This window comes from Hippocampus guttulatus, chromosome 6 (genome assembly GCF_054856545.1).
Source record: "Hippocampus guttulatus isolate MCC_2025c chromosome 6, RoL_Hgut_1.0, whole genome shotgun sequence".
In the NCBI taxonomy this organism is placed as follows: domain Eukaryota; kingdom Metazoa; phylum Chordata; class Actinopteri; order Syngnathiformes; family Syngnathidae; genus Hippocampus; species Hippocampus guttulatus.
Window position 1 is genome coordinate 15,794,910 of NC_141266.1, and position 22,529 is coordinate 15,817,438.

Below are 22,529 nucleotides of genomic sequence, written 5' to 3' on the forward strand. Positions count from 1 at the left end.
CACTTTGGACAGTTTGTTTTACTTAACTGAGCTTTACAGGCACATTAAAAACAAAATGAGTTCCAGTGGCAGTCTGACAGTGCAGTGCAAAGACAAATGAAACAGCATTAGTGTCTGTCAAGAACCCCCCCAAATAAAACAAAACCTTGAGCCGTCAAACGGAGACGCTTCCAACACCTGCCATCTCTCACTTCCTGACCCCTGCCCTCATCATTTAATTGCACAGTTCACCTTGTCTTCAAGTAGCTTTTATGCAAGAAGTATGGATGTGAATGGTCTGCTCCATGTCCTCATGTAAATCCAGCATGAAAAAGATGCATGAGAAAGTTCTCGAAAGGTCAGGGGAGGCATAATTCTGTCTGATCTGATCTAGCAACAATGAGGCATTAACGTTATCGGTGTTTGACTTAGTGTGTGAGGGGAGAGCAGATTGGGTTGCGCAACGAGTCAGAAGCGCCGTAAAGGGGCGAGCAAATCGGGCACTTGCAACTCTGACTTTACCCCCCCTCCCCCCACGTAACTTACCTCACATAGTCGTACACACATTTTAAGAGCAAACAATTACATTTCTTTTGAACAAGTCAGTACCCATATTTCCGAGCTGCTCATGAACGCATCATTCCGAGCATGAATTCAAAATGACACCGGCTCACAACTTCACTCCATCACAGAGACATCTACGTGAACCTGAGTACCTAAGTGGGTTTGTACAAGACAAATATTCATTTAAGTGTACGAAGTGAGAACACATCATCTTCCGCCATTTTTATCAAACATTTAACTCACCATCCTGCAGATGTAGTGAAAAATGACTTGTGAGCCTCTGCAGAGTGCAAACATGTGCCGTGAGTTAGCGGTGAAGGGATGCAGATGGGCCTGGAAACTTGATGTTTCCTGATGTTGGGTCGAGGATGACTACACATTTAAACAACAAGCGGAAGATGCCAAATAAAGTGTTTATTCCACAATCTGAACTGTGAGCGTGTTAATAAATACAATGTTTCAATGTGGTGCATGAGGTACATTGTCGTACATGTTCTTGAAGTCATTGAAGAAGCCTCCACAGTTGCTTGAGTGCCTCCGTTGGTCCTAACATTGTAAACGTTTAGCAGTGAGAGTGAACTTCTGCGTGTTCTCACGTGGGAAGGCTTTGGTCGTTCCTTCAAACAGTCGTTGAGTTGTCGGAACAACTCTTAGAATATGCGCTCCGGCGTGTGACTTTGTGTGACACACTACACTTCAACATGATAAACATCCTGTGTGACAAATGGCAAGCCATGCTGAACAGACAATAGCATCATTTAAAGGTGAGTTGAATCTTGACTGAAAATTTTTTAGCTCAGGCATACACAGTTGCAGGAGTCTTTTGGGTGCATTTGTAAAGTTCTCATTCATAATGTTTGCGTGTATGTGGTTGTGGTCCCGGTCTCTATAAACTCCCTTAAGCAGAGCCGCGTGTGTGTGTGTGTGTGTGTGTGTGTGTGTGTGTGTGTGTGTGAGAGAGATGGAGGCAGTAGTGGTCCGTTGTACGTACAAACCAGACTAGTTGAGTGACGGCGAGCGCTCGGTGGTCCACAGCAGCTCGATGTAGGGCCACTTGGTCTGGAGGCAGCGCTTCACTGGAGTGTCATCGGTCCGTACCATGGGGTCTTCAAACCCGAGCACCAAAGCGGTCCCTTCCACGTACTCTACCTGAAGCACACCGATATGTCAGTCCAGATTTACTCACGCAATCTAATACGTGGACTGATACAGCGAGTACGTTTTTTAATGGGCTTTTATGGTAACTAAACAAGTCTAAATTGAATTTTAACTATGACATAAGCGCATCTGACTCTACCAGAGAGTTAAGCGATGATTGGAGCTAGAGAAACTCTGTATTTGCCGGACGGCCCTCTGCCATAACTTACAAGGTGTCCGCTTTTCTTTTTTTTTGGCAGACTATAAGATGCATTTGCAGTGTTGTCAACGCTGTTTCGTCAATACATGCCTGGAATTTTCCTCGTTTCGCTACCTCAAAGGTATCTGTCAAATTGGTAAAGTGGTATCAGTGTCATAGTATTAGGGCCTTTTTAAGAATGAGACTATAGACATAAAGTGTTGGCAACTATACTAATACCGGCATCGTTGATTGTCGGTGGCGATATGGGTATGTGAGTGATGTGCTGTTTTAGTAATCTCAAGTCCACCACACAAGCAGAGTAAGCACACACATGCCGAGTTTTTCCTCATGGTGTATTGTCTCTCACATTTTATAAATCGATACATGTACCTCGCTTGCACAAGGCAAACAAATGATATGTTCCAAATAAAACTGTGACCTTGGTGCAGCACACATAAAAAAAACAACTCTAGTCCCAGTGGGAAACAATATCGCATGATTACATTTTTTTCCTGACCCCAGCGACGGACAGCGGCGCCATCAATCTCAATCTAGGCACTTCTCCTAAAGTGGTTTGGGTTGAAATGCGGAGTGTTGATGCTATTTTAGAGTAGACACACCCACATGTGCAGACACACACATATGTACCAGCTGCACGGGTGGCAATAATACTTTTAAATAAAATACTTTCCGGAGTTGTCATAACCGTTTGAATCTATGGAAATGTAATCACCACTGCAATCTTAGAGGCGCCTTGGCCTGCATATATGCAGATGTTTCTGTCTACTTGTGGTACACGTCCTACAACTTCAGGTCGGTGTATGGGAGAGTAAAAAACAAAAAAAAAAACAAAAAAAAAAACAAAGGCCCATCTGAGCTGACAGCTGCAGAAAGTGATATTATTGCCTACCAGGCTAGTCTGTAGCCACAGACAAGCGCTACACATGCTGACAGCCATCTGTCATCCTCAACTTGTCTGACGGTGAGCATTTGTCACAGCCGTGCTGTTGACACTCACCTCTCTGTCCTAATGACTTTGAGGAACGGGAGGCAAAGCCGTGGAGTTTTTTTTTGGCTGACTGAACAAGCTAGTAAGATCACAATGGCTACTGTTTATCCTGGAAGGGGCAGGATACCACCAACGGTGTTTGTGTGTGTCTCTGTGTGCATGAATGATTGACAGGGAATAAAGAGATGCAACGTAGATAGAGACGGACATATAAGAAGGCGACATCACCGTCTTACCCTCTCGTTGTGGTTGGACTGTCTGAGTCCATTGTAGTGGTAGACGGGAAACGACTCCGGGATTCCTGAATCCTGGAACACAAGTCAGGAAACAGAGTGAAGAACATGCTGGCGAGACTCTCTGGCCAAAACGTAATGGTAGAACTGGAGGTTAAGACCCAGAAGTGGAACATTTTTTGACTACGAATCCTGGCAGTCCTGCCTGTTACATTCAAGTGTGTTTTGAATGCGTTAAAGCGAAGTACAACTCCGATTACCACCCAACAGCCAAAACCACGAAGACCGTGACACTTGTGCTGACTTTGGCTTAAAGGTGCTGGATGCTAATAGGGTGTGTTGTCTGAGCGCGCGTCCAGTTTCTCATGTTTGTATGTCTCCGTATGAAATCCAAACCCGTGACCCAATCCCACGTGTGTCTGCATGCGTATGTGTCCACTTGGCTAATGGCGGCATAATTTCTTTGCAGCTCTGCGTTGCTCCTCTGGTGGGTCCCTAAAGCCCTGATCACTTTAACACAGTTCCCTCTATCTCTGCCTCATAAAAAAAAAAGAAGGCTTAACCACTCTCTCTAAACTCTTCAGCAAGCTGCGTCATGTGATTGTGAACACGCATAGAGTTCACACGAGACACCGCAAGAATGTTTTGGCGCAAAAGCCTTTGATTAGCTAGAACAGCACTTGGCCACGGATAACGATGCTGATGTGAAGGTGACCTCAAATTGATCGTTTTTTTTTGTTTTTTTAAAACTGCGCTAAGCATAAACAAATGAGGATGGAAGGAATTTGTGCGTCTACCTTTGTACACATACCTGATCAGGAAAGAATTCCAAGAGGAACGGGCCCAGAAGAATAATGCCCAAGTTCTCTGGGTCCAGCTTATTCTTCACCAGATTGACACTGGAGGGTAAAAAGGAGGGGGTGGGGGGTAAAACTCGTTTGTTAAGAATACTGGGAAACATCACGTCAGCTCGGAGTGAAGCCATGTTTTGGTGAGCGCCTACGTGTTTTTACAAAGACTGTGGTGCAACTAAATATACCACTTTCCCGACATTCCTGTGTGTTAGATCAGGCTTATTATTATTATTACCGTGCAAATGAAAAAAAAAAGACTTTTGTTCGATTGCCCTTTTAAGGCAGCAGAAAGAGAGAGTAGACGGCAATGACATGCAAGTGTGAAGCGCGTGTGTGTATACATGACGCGTTCGTTTTCAAAGCGAACTGGATGTGATACGATGACGCATGGAATTCTCTCTGTGGAGCATGCTGCAGTTTTTCTTTGTGTCTTATCCAGCCTTGAGTATGGTGCGCGAACGCAATCAGCTGATGTTTTCTCTGGAAGCGGTCTAGGACTTCGAGTCATGCGTCAATCGGTTTTCGATGCAGACACTGGGTGCCTTCATCTGGCGGCAGTCTGAGGAAGTCACGCTCATTTCAACAGAACATTTTGCATGGCTGGTTTGAAAGGACCAGTGCGGTTTTGATGATATGAGCGGATTTCTGTCAGTAATAGAGAGGAGAAAACAGAACATTCAGCCGAACAGCAGCTTGTAAAAAAAGACATCACAGACAAAGTGCGACCATTCAAAACTTGCATAAAGTTATGTTATAAAACCATCTTGGGCTCATTTTAAAGAAAAGACCCATTGTTGCTATGGCAACATATAATTAGGGTTGAGAATTGAGTGGAACCGAGACTAACATTTCAGTGCTAAATTTCGATGCCTAATTTGCCGTGCAGAAGTCGGCGCACACGAGCGGAGAAGGACTCATCAGAAATGTGTGCTTGCTGCACGCAACAATACCCAATAAAGAGGAACTGGCGGAAAATGCGAGACAGGAGCAAGCTCATAAGTTGCAAATCGGCACAAATCATAAGTGGAAAAAAAATAAAGACCAGTCTTCTGCTCAGTGCCAAGTGTGTCAAAAAACAATTTCCTGCAAAGTACGTTGCAAATCAAATACGATAAAAGACCTCCAGAAATACCGATTCGAGTTGATAGATGGTTGCGTCTTCAACCTGTTCTGCCTCAAGCTTCGACTCCGGCACGCAGTCTGGTGCCACGCCGAAAGTTAGAATCGAGAACGTAAAGCAGCAAAGTACTTGTACGTCTAATTGAGCCAAGAAATTCAACTGGAACTAAAACAGCGGGTCTACAGACAAATGCAAAATTCAATTCCTTTGACTTGTGTGCTTGCTTGCTTTTAGATTTCACATATTGATTCTTCTTCTGTGATAGACGAGTGTTGACGGTATTGATATCACTGTTGTGCATCGCCTAATTTTGGACACTTCAAGTTTCCGTTGTACAAAAACTGATTCGACAAACGTGAGGGCTTGAAACAGGCTTAATATGCAGTATGCGCCTAGCTTTAGCATTTCGCACAAGAAATGCCCAAATAACAGCCGGAGAATCATATTTACCACAGTGACTCAAGAATAAATTCCACTTTGCAACTGCAAAAAAGGTGGAATCCATAATGATGATTTGAATTCACCCTCAGTTTAATAGAGCCCTTAGTAAGGCAAGAAACCATATTTGGTATCTTAAACCAAGTCAAAATGAGCTAGCGCATTAAAAGGTTGATTTTCACTTTCAGGAACACGCTGTACAAACTGACCAAAATGAAGCCAAGCCCCAAAACAGGAACACACACGCTTTGGAGACTGAATAGACACGATCAACATTAAACAGAAAGACATGAACACAGACTACAAGTGGCCAGGAAGTGACCATCGCAGGAAATAATAAAACAATACAGACACTGTGAGGCGTATGAAAACAACTGCATGTCCTCGTTCTTCTGGCAATAAAAGTACCAAGTGGTTTGTTTCTAGACCGGCGCCACCATCTTGCTGAATATTATTCAATATGGTGGATTTGGGGCTGCTACACTTGTGTTGTGTGTGGCAAGCAGAGAGAAACGAGTACCCCCCGTGGTGTGCTCTGTTATGTTGTGATGTGTTGGCCATCTGGGGCTCTGCAGAGCACATCAGTAGTCCAAGCACTCGACTATACCCGTCCTCCCAGTGCAGGGCTTAACACTCCTCGATGGAAAACGTACTCCTGTTTGAAGCGATGCTTTTAAGAGTTTCCTCTCTCTAACAGGCTTTCTTCCTGTCGTTAATGTTCTCCCCCTTAGCCTCGGATTCGGACAATTTTTATTTTTTTTAAGTCGTGCGCTTTCACAGTGAGTCCACTCTAACGGTACTTTATAGAAGCCTGGTAGTGAAACGTGAGCTGGGCCGGTGACCCCGGCCTGGCCGTGACTTTGGAGTGGCAACTTTAGAAGAGCTACAGGTGCCACACAGACAAGCTGCCGCAACGAGCAGCCTCAAGACATGCAAGCACTTACTACTCTGGCTCTGAGACAAGGTCAAGGGCTTTCATCACTTCCTGTAGTAGAGAATCTGGGATGAAGCCGTTATCTGGAGGGAGACACGCAAAGAGAGATGGATGAACAAGTTGGACCAGAACACAATTGTAGCTTAAAAAAAAAAAGGGGAGACCTTCACCCATACCGCACACATACGCACCAGATGAGAATTAACTTGTGATGCGAGTCAAAACAAGCACGCATATATACACCTTGCCCTTTCTCTCTGACCTACATTCCATCGACATGATGATCACTTTACCTGTGAGGAGACGCTTTAAACGCTAACATGTGCTTTTGAAGGCGCGCCGGTCTGAATTTGGAATGTGACTCACTCAAACACGAACATGTGAGCCAACGTGGGCTCTTGTTTAGATGCATGCCCCGTTTGCTCGGAATGTTTCTCTCAAACAACCCAGAAGGGTCGGCGCAAAGAGTATTAGTCAAGCAACCGACACAGACAGTTGGTGGCTGTGTCCTCATATCTATTGGAGGAGTAATGTCCCCCCCCCTCACAACACGTGGGAGCCGCGCTGACTTGGGCAGATTTACAGCACATTAACGCAGCACTCAAGTGTGCTGAAGCATGGCCAAGGATGTGCGGCGCTGCATATATAATGTATGCGATTACGTAGAGTATATCCTCTTGCATGTGTGCAATTGATGACCATCTAAATCTGACACAGATCCTAGGTGGAGGTTAGTGAGAAGATGCGATCGGTATCTGTAACCATAAAATTGTACAGTCTCTGTGTTCAAGTAGATGGGGGGGGGGGGGGGGAGACATCATTGACTGAATGTATTGTAAGATGCATATTGTCAAATCTATACTTATGCCATGGCAAGTAAAGTATGACCGAGGAGAAAACGGGATGGAAATGACATCATGGTCGGGCACGCTTTCATCGTAGAAAGGCTTGACAGAATGTGAAAAACATGTCAGACATTGTTTAGATCATAGCAAATGTGAGGGACCCCATAAGAACATGACAGGGCTGAAGGAAACGTCCTGGCATCTGCAGTAGACCACGCCTTTGAGCCTTCAGGACTCAGCTGCCCCTTGCCCCCACGGCCCGACGTGGATTTTCTGTGAGACCATGAGAACTCTTGGCAAGATTTCAAAAGAGAGAGAGACAATAAAAAGGGCAAAATGCTGCACTACGTTTCAGGCAAACTGGGCTGCCGTGACTGGCAGGAATATAGTGTCAACACAGAATTGGCAGCTGAAAATGTGACTTGATACAACCGTGATACAAAGTTCAAGCATACTTTTTTTGTGTGTGCAATCCTGTCAATTATGACTGTCCTCCAATTTACTATATTGATTATTAGAACAAAGATGTGGCTGCCCGGGAATTTTGCAGTGTTGTGCATATAGTTAATATATTTAATATAATTAATCTGAGGTTTGTGGACATTCATTGGTATTGTATCTCACCCTGTTTCCCTCATCTCTAAAGCAGAAAGCAAAACTTCAAATCTGCTAATGAACACACGCATACTGTATATTTTTGGGTTCCAGACGCGTCTTACATCACCCCAACTTTTTACCAAAGGCCTGCAGACCGGTGGTTGCGCACTACTGTCTTACACAGGAAACACTCTTCCCAAACCCATTCTGTGTATTATTACTATTGCATCACACTATTTGTCCTTTCCCCCAGTAACCTGGAGGCAACAAGGAGGAAAAGAGCGAGATGGTTGACTCAGCTGTAAGAGGAGCTGAGCTCACCGACATACTGTAAACAACAACAGTGGAGATGAGAGAGAAAAGTCGTTCTGGTTGTTGGTTGAGGAAAAATGTTGGAAAAGCCGAAGCCAGAAGAAGCAAAGGGGAGGCGGTTATACTTGACTCGCGTCAATTATACCGTGTCTCCTCACACCGAGAGCGATGCCATGTAATAAATACGTCGCAAGAATTGATTACCTTCAGGATCAAATGACTGGAAGACCCTCCTTGCCTGCTCTGAGGGACACTCTGGACCGACCAGGGTCAGCTCCTATAGCAAGAAGACAAAAATACTGTTGTATTAAATATTGAGAAGTGAGGGGAAAAAACAGAACAAAACAACAATATAAAAAACAACAACAATGAAGTGAAAGACTACATAACAAGAAGAATGTTTGACGTGTAGCTGGCTCAGATTTAAGCCAAGCAAGCAGACAAATAAAATGGATGTTGAGTGTCTGGTGAACCAGCAACCTGTAGAAACAGCTGTGGGTATGTGTGTGTGTGTGTGTTTGTGTGTACATGTGTGTGTGAGCAGCGCACTGGTCATGCAGCATGAGCACGTGTGTGTGTCTACGGCTGTGCAAGGCTATGTTTCAGACTCCAGTGTAATCACTGGAGTCTGCCAGGCTATTAAGTGATTTTCTGATAAAGTCTGCCGACTTGTTTTTACTGCAAACATACAATCAGGTGATCAAGTCCTACACATAAACATGATTCATGAGAAACTCTGCACTTTGTTTGTTGGTGAATTTCACCCCGATAAGATTAGCAGGAAGCAAATAGCGAACTGTCATTTTTGGAAAGTCATTCATTTTGATAGGTTTCTTTTAGGGATATTAAATGTAGAGCACTCGAATCCTGTCTTAAACTCCTGCTTTCTGATGTTTCCAAACATGGATATCAGATGTCGAGAAAGAACACACGATTGTTGGTTGTTTTTCTTCTGACGGAAAAAATGAGAACACAATAAATCACTTCAGAGGAATGAATGAATAGTTTTAAATACCGGTCAGTTTTGGCCGAAAGCCTTAAGAATGTTTAGTTTCCAACATGACACTGAACCAAAAAAATAACTCTCTCAATAAAATTCACAAGACAATGAGGTTTTCAAAGCATGGGCAAAGGCGCACCACGTTGACAGCCAAAAACACAATTCCGTTCGTAAAGCATGAACCCCTAATATTTTAAATATACCTAATTTAAATTACACATTAATTCACATTATTTTACTGAAAAGTTTTGATTCACTTATGCTTTAGAATAGATACAATTCTGCTACTAAAATATATATATATATATATATATATATATATATATATATATATATATATATCACTGAGCGGCCCGGTAGTCCAGTGGTTAGCACGTCGGCTTCACAGTGCAGAGGTACCGGGTTCGATTCCAGCTCCGGCCTCCCTGTGTGGAGTTTGCATGTTCTCCCCGGGCCTGCGTGGGTTTTCTCCGGGTGCTCCGGTTTCCTCCCACATTCCAAAAACATGCATGTCAGGCTGATTGGACGCTCTAAATTGTCCCTAGGTGTGAGTGTGGGCGTGGATGGTTGTTCGTCTCTGTGTGCCCTGCGATTGGCTGGCAACTGATTCAGGGTGTCCCCCGCCTACTGCCCGGAGATGGCTGGGATAGGCTCCAGCACCCCCCGCGACCCTAGTGAGGATCAAACGGTTCGGAAAATGGATATATCACTGAACGGTTTGTGTCCTGAATACATTAAAGCAATGCTGATTGAGTAAATCCAGTAGTGCTGTGAGGTCTGCAGACTTGGGTTAATTAGTGGAGCCCAGAGTTCAAAGCAAACATGGTGAAGCGGCATTTAGCTGTTATGCTGTACATAAACGGAATATGCTGCTAACAGAAGTCAGCCCTGAGTGTACATGCTTTTAAATCCGGGTAAAATAAATAAATAAATAAATAAACAACTTTGCTTCTCGCCGCCCTGATACCTTTAAAATTTTAAAAATCAATTTCACAGAATGGTCTTTTTGTAATTTTAGAAACCTATTTTATTTCAATTTACTTTGAAATGCTTTTAAGTAGTTTTACAAAGCGACTTTTATTTCAACGTACATTTAAATGCTTTTAAAGTCTTCTGTTAATGTGTTTAAATGATGGCAATGTATTCATTTTAGTCAACAATTTCTTTTCTTCTTCTCTACTTTGCTTTTAATTGTCTTAAGCTTGTATCCCACTGAAAGGCGAACATTGGCGAGTGTTTGCGAGGGTAGCGGATATAGATTTTTCATTCACGGTTTCAAAGTTGCAAGAAGACATTCACCAACAGTTTTCATGGTCACTGACACTTTGTGTGTGTGGGTTGGGGGAGGCACGAGTAAATTTTTAACATGTTCATGCAATAAAAAAAAAAGGCTCAAACCATTAAATTTGTTAGCCAACATCTGGCGAACATTTGCAACCTTGAATGAACCCTGACGAGAAATCTACATTTGGTACCGTTGAAAACTTTCTCCCATCAGTTTGGATACAGGTTTTAAATTATTTCGTTTTTAAAATGTCTTCAATTCGTTTGTCTTTAAAATGTGTATTTTGCCTTGAAATGTCTGAAACTCATTGAGTTACCTTGCGGATGAAACGCGCTACATAAATATAGCTGCCTTGCCTTCTAAAAAATGTATTTTAACAAAGCTGTATTCACTTTTTTATGTCCACAATACTATCCAATGCTGACATATGAGAAACAAGGCAACAGGGCAAGAAAGCCAAAATATCAAGTAGCTTGAATAATCATTCAGATAAGTGTAGTTAAAGAATGTTAATTAAAAGAACAGTCACATGTTGTCTCAGTGAGAAATGCAGACATTTACTTGGCGCCTCCATACTAGCCAAGTCGTGTATTTCTAATGACAAACACTACACGAACACACAACGTTGTTGCAGGGCAAATGAGGCCTGGTCATCTCATTTATACTTGGCCTTTATTAAAACTTGATCCAGGCAAGCTGCTGAGGTTTCCCTGTCCACTTATTGCAGTGCTCAGTGTTCACTCGGGAGGAAGACTGAGCAGAGATGACTCCCAGCTGCTTTGGCTTCACTTATAAAGAAAACAGACCAGTCGACACGGTGATCTGTCACACATACTATAGCCTGCCCTGATTTGTTAACATTATCGGCTTCATAAATCTGCTGGTAGATTTGTCATTACCTAAAAGTGTCTGTCCCACAAGGAATATAAAAGGTGACCGATCATCGTAAGAAAAGTCATTTTTATTGTTCGAAAAGTCACCGGTTGAACACTGGAATGTAGCTCTTGTCACACGCACTAGGTTGATAAACTGTAAACCTCATCAGTAAAGACAATTTGTGTCTTTGCAAGACCCAAGAGGTGCAATGAGCATAAAACTAAGTTCATCTACAGTGTCGTGTCTTCCGGGACATTGCCTACCACTAAAAAGAAACACCGAACACGTGGTCATCATCAGGGGGGAAAAAAAAAAAAAAGTACGATCACGGCTGTTCAGTAGGTGACATTACAAAGTTCACGAGTTCTCATAACGTTCTCGCGAGGTAAAATAATGGCGGGCAAAATGATGTGTGTGTATGTATGTGATGACAGGTCTGTTCGGTTGCCTTTGATCTGTGTTTTATTAGAGGCCCGAGGAAGATGCTGCTGAGTTGGGAAACATGAAGCAAACATACTCCACGGGGAGTGTGTGTGTTTCTGTCTCGCTTCTTGATGCCATTACATTACGTTACCGTGAGTGCGTTTGTGACTGAGACACTGGAAATTCTCTTTTCACAGAGGTTTATTTACTAGAAAAGGGAAGAACTATATTCCAGTTGCGAATGCAGAGATTCGACAAATGACACTGAAAAGAAGACATCATCTCAACAGGGCCACGTGTGCTCGTGTGTGGCCTTGAGGAACACATTCCATTCCCCAGGGTCCCATGTTTCGGCTGAAATGCTTGACCCACTTTGCCGAGCAACAATAAGCTTCTCAACACAGGAACAAAGTTAAGAAAACACAAGCTAAAAATCAAGCATGTCCTATGAAACCAACGCTGACGTCAAACACCCTCGCCCCAAAAAAAGAAATGTTTTCGACTCCGCATTCGATTACATGTGAGTGTACACAGGCACCAAAAAGTCAAAGCGACAGACCGTCCATTTTATTTTCTCTCTCTCTCTACCTGGGGTTTGTCTTTTGAATGAGAAGTGCACTTGAGTCCAGTCTACCTGCACCACAAAGGTACTTGAACATTTGGGACTACTTCCTCTTTGTCCCCTCATGCTTCCTTTCTCCCCGTTTGACCCTTATCTTTACATGCAGGAAACTACGCGAGTAATTTCCCTCCGGTCCGCCCAAAGAGCTTTTGTATGTGCTGAGAGGCATTGAGTGCCCAGGGAGCAGAAAGTCTGAAGGGATCCGTTTCAGGACAACAAAGCTAAGATCTCGTCGAACTGCCATGCCCCCCCAAAAAAACACAACAAGATAGACTGAATAGGTTTGTTCCATTGATGGGTTCTGAATGCATCTCAACTAACTTGATTCAGGACATCGTATCTCACTGGAGTTGATTTTTGGGTACATGTACGGGCGAAAATAGAGGTGACATCACAGAATGGTTCTGCAGCATGTTGATGGATCCCGTAACCGAACAATACACCAGGGAAAGGACGACTAATGCAGCACACACACAGCCTTTCAGCCTCCTACAATGGCCTTTGGTCGAACCTGTCAAAGATTATTAATGACTGCTGATGTACACCGCTTGGCTACTTTGTGCTTCTACAATGCGCTCACCTCGCATCTCCTTGAAACATGATATTGAGAGGAGACTATTGTTTCTTCACTTTTTAACGCCGTGATATTATTGTATGAGGCACTAGTGTGACCTCGAAGTCAAACAATATATTCATGGATGCTGGCCCGCCTACTATTTGACGCAGGTTAAGGGATGTTATTTATTTATTTATTTTGAAATATACAAATAAATTATATAATGTCCTTCAGTTTCCTTCTGATATTGTGCAAAAGGCTTTCAAGGGAACTGATCCATTTCATTTCAAAATATTGTTTCGGTATTGGTGTCATAAAATGCCACAAAAACTGAAAAAAAAAAAGACATGCAGAGATATTCCTTTGATTTTTACATAACTGAGCTCTCATGAGGCAGGCTGAGGTTTGGTGCGGTCAGGCACGATGGCCGTTTTGTGCAACTTCATAGGCATATTCTCTCCCTCCAAAGAAAAAGAAAACAAAAAAAAAATCACATGTATAACCGCAGGGTTGGTCCACTGAAAAGGTTACCCTCCGCGTATGAGTTTTCCGCCAAAGCGAGATCCCAAATGAATGTCAAATCAACTCCTGTAAATCCAGCCAATTCGTGTCTGGTTAGATTTATTGTATTATTGAACATTTACATCATTAGATTTGAATGCAATTTTACTTAATATATTTAATTTTTTTGTTCGTGCAATGGTGAGAAAAAAACACAAACTATTCAGCCCCTTCATGAGGCATTGTTATTTAATGCGGTGAAACACAGAGCGCTCTACCCGGTCAGTTCACATGCACATGGTCTGTTTCTGATGACATGGCTTTAATAACCTTTTGCGGTTCCTGCCAACACAGGGGAAAGAACTTGACATCAACTCTGTTTGCACTCTGCACATATGTTTTTCTCTGTCTTGCGGCAATCCTTGAAGAAAATTTGTAGTGTGCATGGATAGTCACAAGCGTAATCTCAGGACGCAGAGTGCTGGTGAGGCTCCTCTCTCTGCTACTAAATCACGACCCAGGACACGACTACTGTACATAGCCATGTACACCAGTAACTCCCTCGGGAAGAAAGACGGCGATACTCATCACTCATCGAAGAGGGTAAAAGTCGATGAGAAATATCACGAACACACATGCTGTCCCTGAGTGACCACTACGCTGTTCCTTGAAGAACATCCTCCTGACCCAATCTCTTCCTTCCTCTTCAGTTCCCATTCGGGACCGATATATTGAAGAGGTTTGTGGAAGTATTCAACTCGGACAAGTGACATCTACAGCGACTTGTAATTTTTCGCGAGAAGGTGATCAAACTAAGGGCAACGTGAATCCTTTGAGAGAGAAACACGATATATCAAATGTAAAAGGTTGTCTCATCCATCCTCTTCAGCTTCTTTCTTTTTTCCTGGCATCTCAAAAACAGATCCGGTTACGAGCTAGCAAACATTTCTCGCAAGCACACGCGCACACACGAACAGTAGGTATGGGTACACAGATGGTGGAATGGCCTTTGTGGTGGTGGATTCGATTAAAAAAAAAAACATGAATGCTATTAAGCTGATGGTCTAAAAAGCCATAGTCACACACCAGTGACAACTCTGGGGAATACACACCGGTCCCCAATGGCAGACAGAAGGAGCGACTGACACATCAGAAGCAGAGATCGGATGTTCTGCTTTTGTTAGGATGTCTCGATATTGGGACTAAAAGCTACATTAGCAGGTAGTACGGATTTTGTATCACAATGGCTGGGAAATCGCAGTACACTTCAAATGAAGCCCGAAAGCAGATTTACTGTCAAGCAGAGCGGTTTTAGGCTCACGGAGGTTGAGCACGTTCATGGTGGCAGAACATCGACAGGACGTCAGAAAACATGCATGTGCATATATTCAGCTCTGGTACAAATAGATCCAGATGGGAATTATTGGAATCACTTTCGCTCACGGGAAGCCATCCACTTGATCTACACACACATGCACACACAAACGCTAATCAGGATTAGGTTCCCTGCACTCAGTGAAGAGTGTGACTGTATATGTTTGTGAATATGTCACTAACACCAGCGGAGAGCTGAGGCAATCGGGAAGCATGCATAACGACGGCTGGTCATCAGTGAACCCACACATGATTCGAGTGACTTGGACGGCATGTATCTGAGCTTTTGATCAGCAGCGGATTACGGGAGTGGCGTTGTTATGAAGACGATCGCCTGGAATCGTTTTGTATGTCTGGTTATTTTTTCCTCCCCACAAGAGCAAAGAGAATTTGGTCCAAGTCATCCAGCCAGGTAAATAAATACACAAAACACAACAATATCTTATGTTACGTGTCCAGGGAATGAGAGGTGTGAATGCTGGATTGTTCTTATGCACCCTCATGCACATGCACACGCACACACACAGACACACACGAACAGTAAATTTGCACAAGATGAAATCTGAGGACACCTGGTCCTGTCATTGAAGTCAAAACAACACGGGGGACCTCAGTATGGATGAGGGCATTCCATACCAGGCGAGGTAGCACTGTGTGCATTTGCATGTCAGTTATGGGGAAGGATCATTTCACAACTAACCCGTTAAGGAATTCAAGGAACATCGATCTATCTATTCAGCCATCCAGCTCCTATACCGCTTGTCGTGTTTAGGATGACAGCAAGCGCTGGAGCCTCTCTCAACTGAGCTCGGGCTCGCAACATCTTGGTCTGATCACTGCCCTTCAATCACAGGGTAATGTGAAGAGCACACTGAGCGGGAACTGATCTACTGCAAGCTGCGCAAAAGTCATCTCGATGAACCATTACGGTACCGATGGATCAATCATGAAGCCCTCTGCCGCACTACCCACGAGGGGGGCAAAGGCTAAAGTGTTCGAACTTCAGGTGGAGCTGGCGGACATGTGGGCTGCACATCCGCTTTCATTTGTGACGGCTCACGGTCAATCAGCACGCGTGCAATGGGAGTTGGGAGTCATAACCGATACATTAATTGTAATCAGGCCATTGAATAGAGTGTGTATGATTTACATTTTTGCTTCGACTTCCTCAGTTCCTTCTCACATGTGGGACCAATCAAAACTTGTAGGAACATAGAAACCGGAGTATTTGTCTTGTCGCTTGTCAGGAGAATGTGTGTGATGATGTCGTGTGACAGTCATCACAAGCGTACTGTATGTGTGCATGGAAAAGGGATACAGCAAGCCATTCGGATTATTTTCCAGAAACATCATCACTGGATACACAAACAATGATTTGCCGGTCTTAAGAATGAAATGAAGTGGCTCATTAACCTGCAAAAATCAAATGTTGCTACTTCAGAGGTATTTGTGTGGCCTTTCTGAAGTCTTCACCCGCTGTTATTAATAATTCTTCTCATCCACTGACCATGATCCCCTTCACACAAATGGACTGCAAACCTCACTCCAAACAAATACGAGCGCTGGTCCATCTCATTCAAACAAACTCAACTGAGTGTCTTTCCAAGTTTTGAATCACTAAAATGAAATTCCTTCCTTTCTGTTGTTCCAATCCGTCCTCTCACAGCTAAGCAAAGATACACCGCCTGTCCGTCATTTTGGAAGACAAGAGTTTATTTGACTGCCATTGACAAACAGTGCCTCTCGAAGTCTTGTATGAGCTTCGCTAAACACTGCAGATTTATCCCTGCATGTCTGAAATTAAAATCACTTCAGAGGAGAATGCTTTTGTGGTCAGTACGGCCACAAGTAATTCTTAAAACAATCAATCACGCTTTTATGGGTGCCAGGCATGAGGATGAGACATTCACATGTTTGCCACGGTTACATGTTTGCGCCGTGTTGAGAATGTGTTTCTACATACAAAGACAATTGTTACAGCTGGTAGGCCCACGCTCCTTTTCAGAAGGGGAAAAAAACGGAGGTGGAAAGCCAAAAAACAGCACTGGCCATATATGACTATGTCTCTTACACACATTTTTTCCTCCCTCTCACTGATATCTGACCTCCCTTTATTAAATCTCCAAAGTGGGTTCCACATTTTGGTTTTACTAACCTGTCGAGGAATCTGGCTTTTATTAAACACTGCGTCACACGTGTTTAGACAATTATGGACCAGTGTATTGAACTTACCTTTGTGAAAAACACAGAAAGGTGAGTTTCACTGCCAATAATCCAAATAGGGAACTTGGGCGATTTCAGGAAAGCCCCCACCTGAAATAAACCAGAAGAGAGTATGTGCTTAGAATGAATATTGATTTGAATTCTTATTCCACGTATTTTGAGTTGGAGGTGCGATAATATTTACCGGTGCATTGATACTAAATCTGAGACAGCACAGGAATTGATTATTTTTCTGACCCGATGTTCAAAATGTCAGTTTCAAACAAAAGTTATGGGTGGGATTGGTGCTGGCCCTATTTCATTAATATAGCCTTTTTACGTCCATCCATTTTCCATACCGCTTCATCCTGTCTGGAGCCACGGGGAGCCGGAGCCTAATCCAGGTGACTCTGGGAGAAAGGCAGACTACATCTACAGTACTTGTAGTCACAGGGCAAATACTGTATAGAGACATACAGTCATTCATACTTTTTGCACTCAAACGCCATCACTGAGTGGGAACTGAACCCATCCTGCCTGCACAGAGGTCAGGTGAGTGTAACTCTGCAACAACAGTGACTCACCAAAGTTTTTTATTTTCTTCTTCTTTTTTAAAATTATTTTTAAAGAGCATGTGAATAACTTAACACTATAGCGTCTTGAAAACTTATTTCGATTCAGTCTGGGATCACCGTGTTATCATCTTATTATCATTTCCTTTTTGGTGATTATGTTGGCAATAGCAAATAGCCTAAGTTAGTTAGCTGTCACATCTAACAAAATATCTTGAACAATGTTACGTAATCTGTTTTATGTAGCGGTTTTCCGCAGATGTTTACAAACGTATTTCCACACGGGAGCCTTCCAAGTGTTTTTTAAACAGTTACAGCAAACTGCACTGTACATGTAACAATGTACAGTAGTTGTGTTTATTTGTATTCATAGTGATGTCAACACAGTGTTTTAGGCTCACTCAATTCAGAAGTGTGTATTTTGTTTTGGCAGTGTGTTTACAGCAACTGTACCTTACAGTAGCGTAGTGACTCCATGAGCGTGAGGAAGCCGACTGACGCTTGCTTATGAATACCATGTAGCTCTGAACATGAAGAAGCAGAAGGAGAGAAAAAGAGTGATTACAAAAAAAAAACTGAATTGCAGAGCGTCAACATGGGCTTGATACTATTGCCCTCTGGTGGATAAGATTACCAAAGAAAATACGGGGATGTTGGAGTAATACTATTTTGTTGTGTTTGAATTGTGTTGCATGATTGTGCGTCTTGGAAAATTAATAATGATTGCATCGTATATTTGTTGTAATGTTTTCTAAAACTGCATCAAATATTTGCTTACTCATTCCAGAACACTCTCGATCTCCATCCCAGACATTGGAGACCGCATGGCCCGTTACAAGGAGGTTCACCAGACTCTGACTGCAAAATGGACAAAGACGATATGAATAAAGAACGGTTATGATAAAAATATAAAGAGATATGACCACGCAATCGCGTATCTTTTTTTTTTCTTTTTCCCCAAGTGTGAAAAATGTGTTCCGATACCTTCCATGGCCGTGCACTGGGTCTACAAGGGGTTCCATCGTGTCCTGGATCTCATTTCTAATGTTCTCAATGCCCTGTAGAGACATTTAGTTTGACTTACATTCTTTATATTATCCATCAAGTGTCCACATTCTTGCCTCTTTTGGTTTCATAAACATACCTTGGTGAGGATGACGGAGTAGAGGAAAAGCAAAACGCCACAGCACCCCCTCCAGGTGTGGAAGAGAGAAAGCACTTCGGCCTGGAGATCTGACACAGACATTACAACCCGTTTCCTGCAGGAGGGAAACATGATTGAAAACCATTAAATGCCAAGAATATGTTGTGTTTCATTCCATGAAACTATTTTAAAACAGATTATACATATTAAAAAAAAACTTCTTCATTGGCAGGCAGTGTCTGTTGTTGATGGTGGACTGCGCAGGCAGCATGCCCTGTGATTTAGGGTTAATACTGCTGTGGCAAACAGCTTTGCAATCATCGAGGTTAGTTTGCATTTGCGTGTGGGTGTGTGAGAATGATAAAGGGAAAAATGTGAGTCAAGCGGTTAATTCAATGTGAAACACATTTTTATTTACTTTTACAATATAAATGGGTGTACTAATTCCTCCAAGAAACCCCCTATTACTAAACGAGTAAGTGCATCTGTGTCAAGTGAGGATGTATTAAAAAAGTGCATATGGTGCATATTGCTTATGCGTGAAATGACGCAAAGTAATTTTTTGCTGGGGTCCCCCGAATTACTTTTCTCAAAAAGTAAAATAACTCAGCGCCTGGTCATCATGGTAAGGCAAAAGCAGCTGATTCATATAAGTACAGTAAAAGATGTGACTGCTGCTTTCATTCATTATCCCTGGGGTATTCTGACCAAAGAATATCACAGATTTTTTAGGAAGACACATGAGAACTGCTTCAATTTGTGGAAAGAAAATAAGTCTCTTTTAAGATGCAAGAATTATTTGGTAGAGAAGACAAAGTCTCACTTACTGAAGAACACTGTGAAATCGCTCAAAGCCAAGGTCCTCAGCAGCCAAAGCAGCTAAGTACAAGAAAACAGACATGCAGTGGATACAAAAAGTCTACACAACTCTGCTCGAATGCCAAGTTTTTATGATATATAAAATTCCCTGTAAAGCTCAACTGAAAAAAAATATTTTAAAGAGAGAAAATAAAATTAATTAGGAAAATGTTTTTGCACAAGTGTGCTCACACTCTTGTAAGTGCGATGTGGCTGTTCAACACAATCTTCAGTCTTCTGCCAGAAAACGATGGCTGTGTCTCAATTCACAGGAGGCGGTGTCCGAAGGCCGCATGACATCACTTCCGGCGCAACTCGACCTCATGTGGTTTCCAAATTCGATAAAGACGATTCGCAGGCTGGGTCCTTCGACGCCTTCAAAGGCTCCTCCCTCATCCGTGGACTCCATAAAGCGTGGCAAATTTAGACAGGCTTAATGTGAATTTGGACAATACGTGCGGCCAAGTTGCGGCGGAAGCGACGTCCTGCGGACAAAAATGCGTCTTTTGGAAGACCTGGCCTATGAATTTGGAGGAAAAGTCCACTACAACAGCCAGAATTTATTTGGGGTTAATCAGAGGCACTTTGAAAGCTGCCAGGTGTGTGTGGACTCACACTTTACATCACTTTTTTGATGTGATTAGGTAATGTGTGCACACTTAAGTTATTTCACTTATTTTTACTGCGCTTCTTGACAAAGACAAAACATTTAAATAAAAAAATAAATTGAAACCCACAAGTCATTGTGGGAAAAGTTTAAGATTTATCTTTGTCTCAGTTCTTTTTTGTCAAAACAATAACCTGGGCATTTGAACAAAAGAGTGTGCAAACTTTTTATATGCACTGTACTATGGTTTTAAAGCATGACACAGCAACAGATGATATTCAATGACAGCCATTCAAAGTACGATTCTTTTGACGCAGTGAGCATCGCTGTTTGAGCGTCACTATTCAAAATCGTAGCATTGTAAGACAACAACCGTTAAGACTTACTGGGTTGCTGTCCCTCGAGGGGTTGGCTGCTCTCTGGCACTGGCATGTCCTGTGCTTGTGACTGAGTCTGTGCTTTCGTATGTGCGTGGCTTTGTGGGCTCTGTCCCTTGGCCCATGACACAAGGCAGAATCCTGTGGAGGTGCTGGAACAGGCTGACTCCAGGATATCACTCAGCGCTGAGCACAGGATAGTTTTCTGCTCCTCCTCTAAAAGCGCACATATTTATGCATAATTTAATAAGCAGCATGAATAGCAATAGATCTTGGTTTGATGTACCCGTCATGTGTCTCCAGTTTGACGTCTCTCGATTAAAGAGAATAGTCTTTAAGAGGAAAGCCTGCAAGGAGAACACAAATGTCAACTGCAATTTGCTTGATGAGCACTGTTTTCTATGACCTCGTAGTCACCCGACTTCATATTTTAGGCAGTGCACATATTATGTCAAAGGGTTTAAAAATGATCATACCTGTACAGGTACAATTACAGCACATGGCCCCCCTTCAAACTGCTCCAGTGCTGTGTGCTCATTCTCACTGAACACAAACCCTGTGATTGAGATAAAACAAATGTGTGGTTCGGTGGTATTACTTACTAAGTAATTATAGTTTTTGGAGTCGGACATACCCACAACGTGCATGTAAAAAAATGACGACAGAAGAAATGCTGTTTTTATACGATCACATGATATATTTAACAAACATACGACAATTAGTTTATGTACTACAATATAATGTAAAACAATTTCACTTAAAAACTGTGTTGTGTACACTTCAGTTTCTGAGAAGGTGGTGAGGTACAAATGAACACAAAATGCACTTCATCTACAATCAACATCCTACCTTGTGTCCATCTGCGGAAGATGGAGGCTGAAACTGCCCCGCTTGTTGGTCTCCCCCACACTAAATCCACCAGCTCTTTGTTTAAGTCTGACATGACCAATTTCTCTACAGGCTGACGTACAGCCACTCACTATGCAGGCCAAATGATATTTGTCGGGGCCGACTTGCAAGATCTTTCGTCTGAATGATAGTCCACTTCCCTGGGCAGGTAGAGCCTGTGGCATTGGCCACAAGCTACCTGTGGAACAAGGCAGTATTCCTCTCTGCGCTGGCAGGACGCTGGTTGGTACGAGGAAACACATTAATGTGGTTCCATCAGCCTGCAGGTAGCATGAAAAACAAACTTGTTCAGCCGGAGCCTATTTTGGCAGTAACTTCATAATGTAATAAACAAAACCACAAGGAGTGTACACAACTAGTAATGTACTTACAACACATGCAAGCCATTAACATCTGGAAAGCTAGCTAATCGTTACAAGGGGTGAATAGCGAAAAAAAAAATGACGACAGCTGACAGGGGAAACACGATTGCGTGACTACCTTGTTTCATGCTTGTGCATTTACTACGCGTATGATACATTTTTAAGACCAAATGTGTTTGATGGGTAATGATAACGCAAGTTAGCATTAGCATTACAACGAGTATCAGCTAACATTAGTATTGCTTAGAAAATCAATGTATTGGAAGTAAGAAGGGGATATCGTTGTATACTGGTCATCAATAGTCTCATCACGCAAAAGCTCACTTACCTGAAATGAAAAGTCGAGTCGGGTCTCCCTATTGATTGTGCAATGTCATTAATATGAACGCCTCTGTCATTCGTATTTACACGGAGTCAGGAAAGCCTGTGCGTAAATGTAACGTGCTTGTTCATTGGTTGAAATCCAAAAGCTCCCAATCGCGTCAGGGGTGCGTTCTCAACACGTTGTGCAATTGGTCCAAACGCTTGTCGTTAATGTGAATCCCTCCCTCGCTGTAGTCTCAATAATGCATCCCACCACTATAGTCGGCCATTAGAAGTCTAATTTATTTGGTTACATTTTAATTTATGATTAATT

At 42.7% G+C, this 22,529-nt stretch overlaps 1 protein-coding gene across 1 annotated transcript; it reads right to left on the reverse strand.

Annotated features, from left to right (window-relative positions):
- Positions 1–942: 942 nt before the first annotated feature.
- Positions 943–22,359, reverse strand: mindy3 (MINDY lysine 48 deubiquitinase 3). The gene is made up of 16 exons (XM_086114079.1): positions 22,221–22,359; positions 21,471–21,790; positions 21,098–21,177; positions 20,908–20,968; positions 20,631–20,837; positions 19,607–19,658; positions 18,780–18,894; positions 18,620–18,693; positions 18,414–18,493; positions 18,089–18,159; positions 17,094–17,174; positions 8,429–8,501; positions 6,481–6,553; positions 3,936–4,023; positions 3,128–3,199; positions 943–1,692 (listed from the first exon to the last, which is right to left on the reverse strand). The coding sequence occupies exons 2-16, from the start codon at positions 21,562–21,564 to the stop codon at positions 1,543–1,545; spliced, it is 1,371 nt and encodes a 456-aa protein (XP_085970205.1). The 5' UTR covers positions 21,565–21,790; positions 22,221–22,359; the 3' UTR covers positions 943–1,542.
- Between the last annotated feature and the right edge of the window lie 170 nt (positions 22,360–22,529).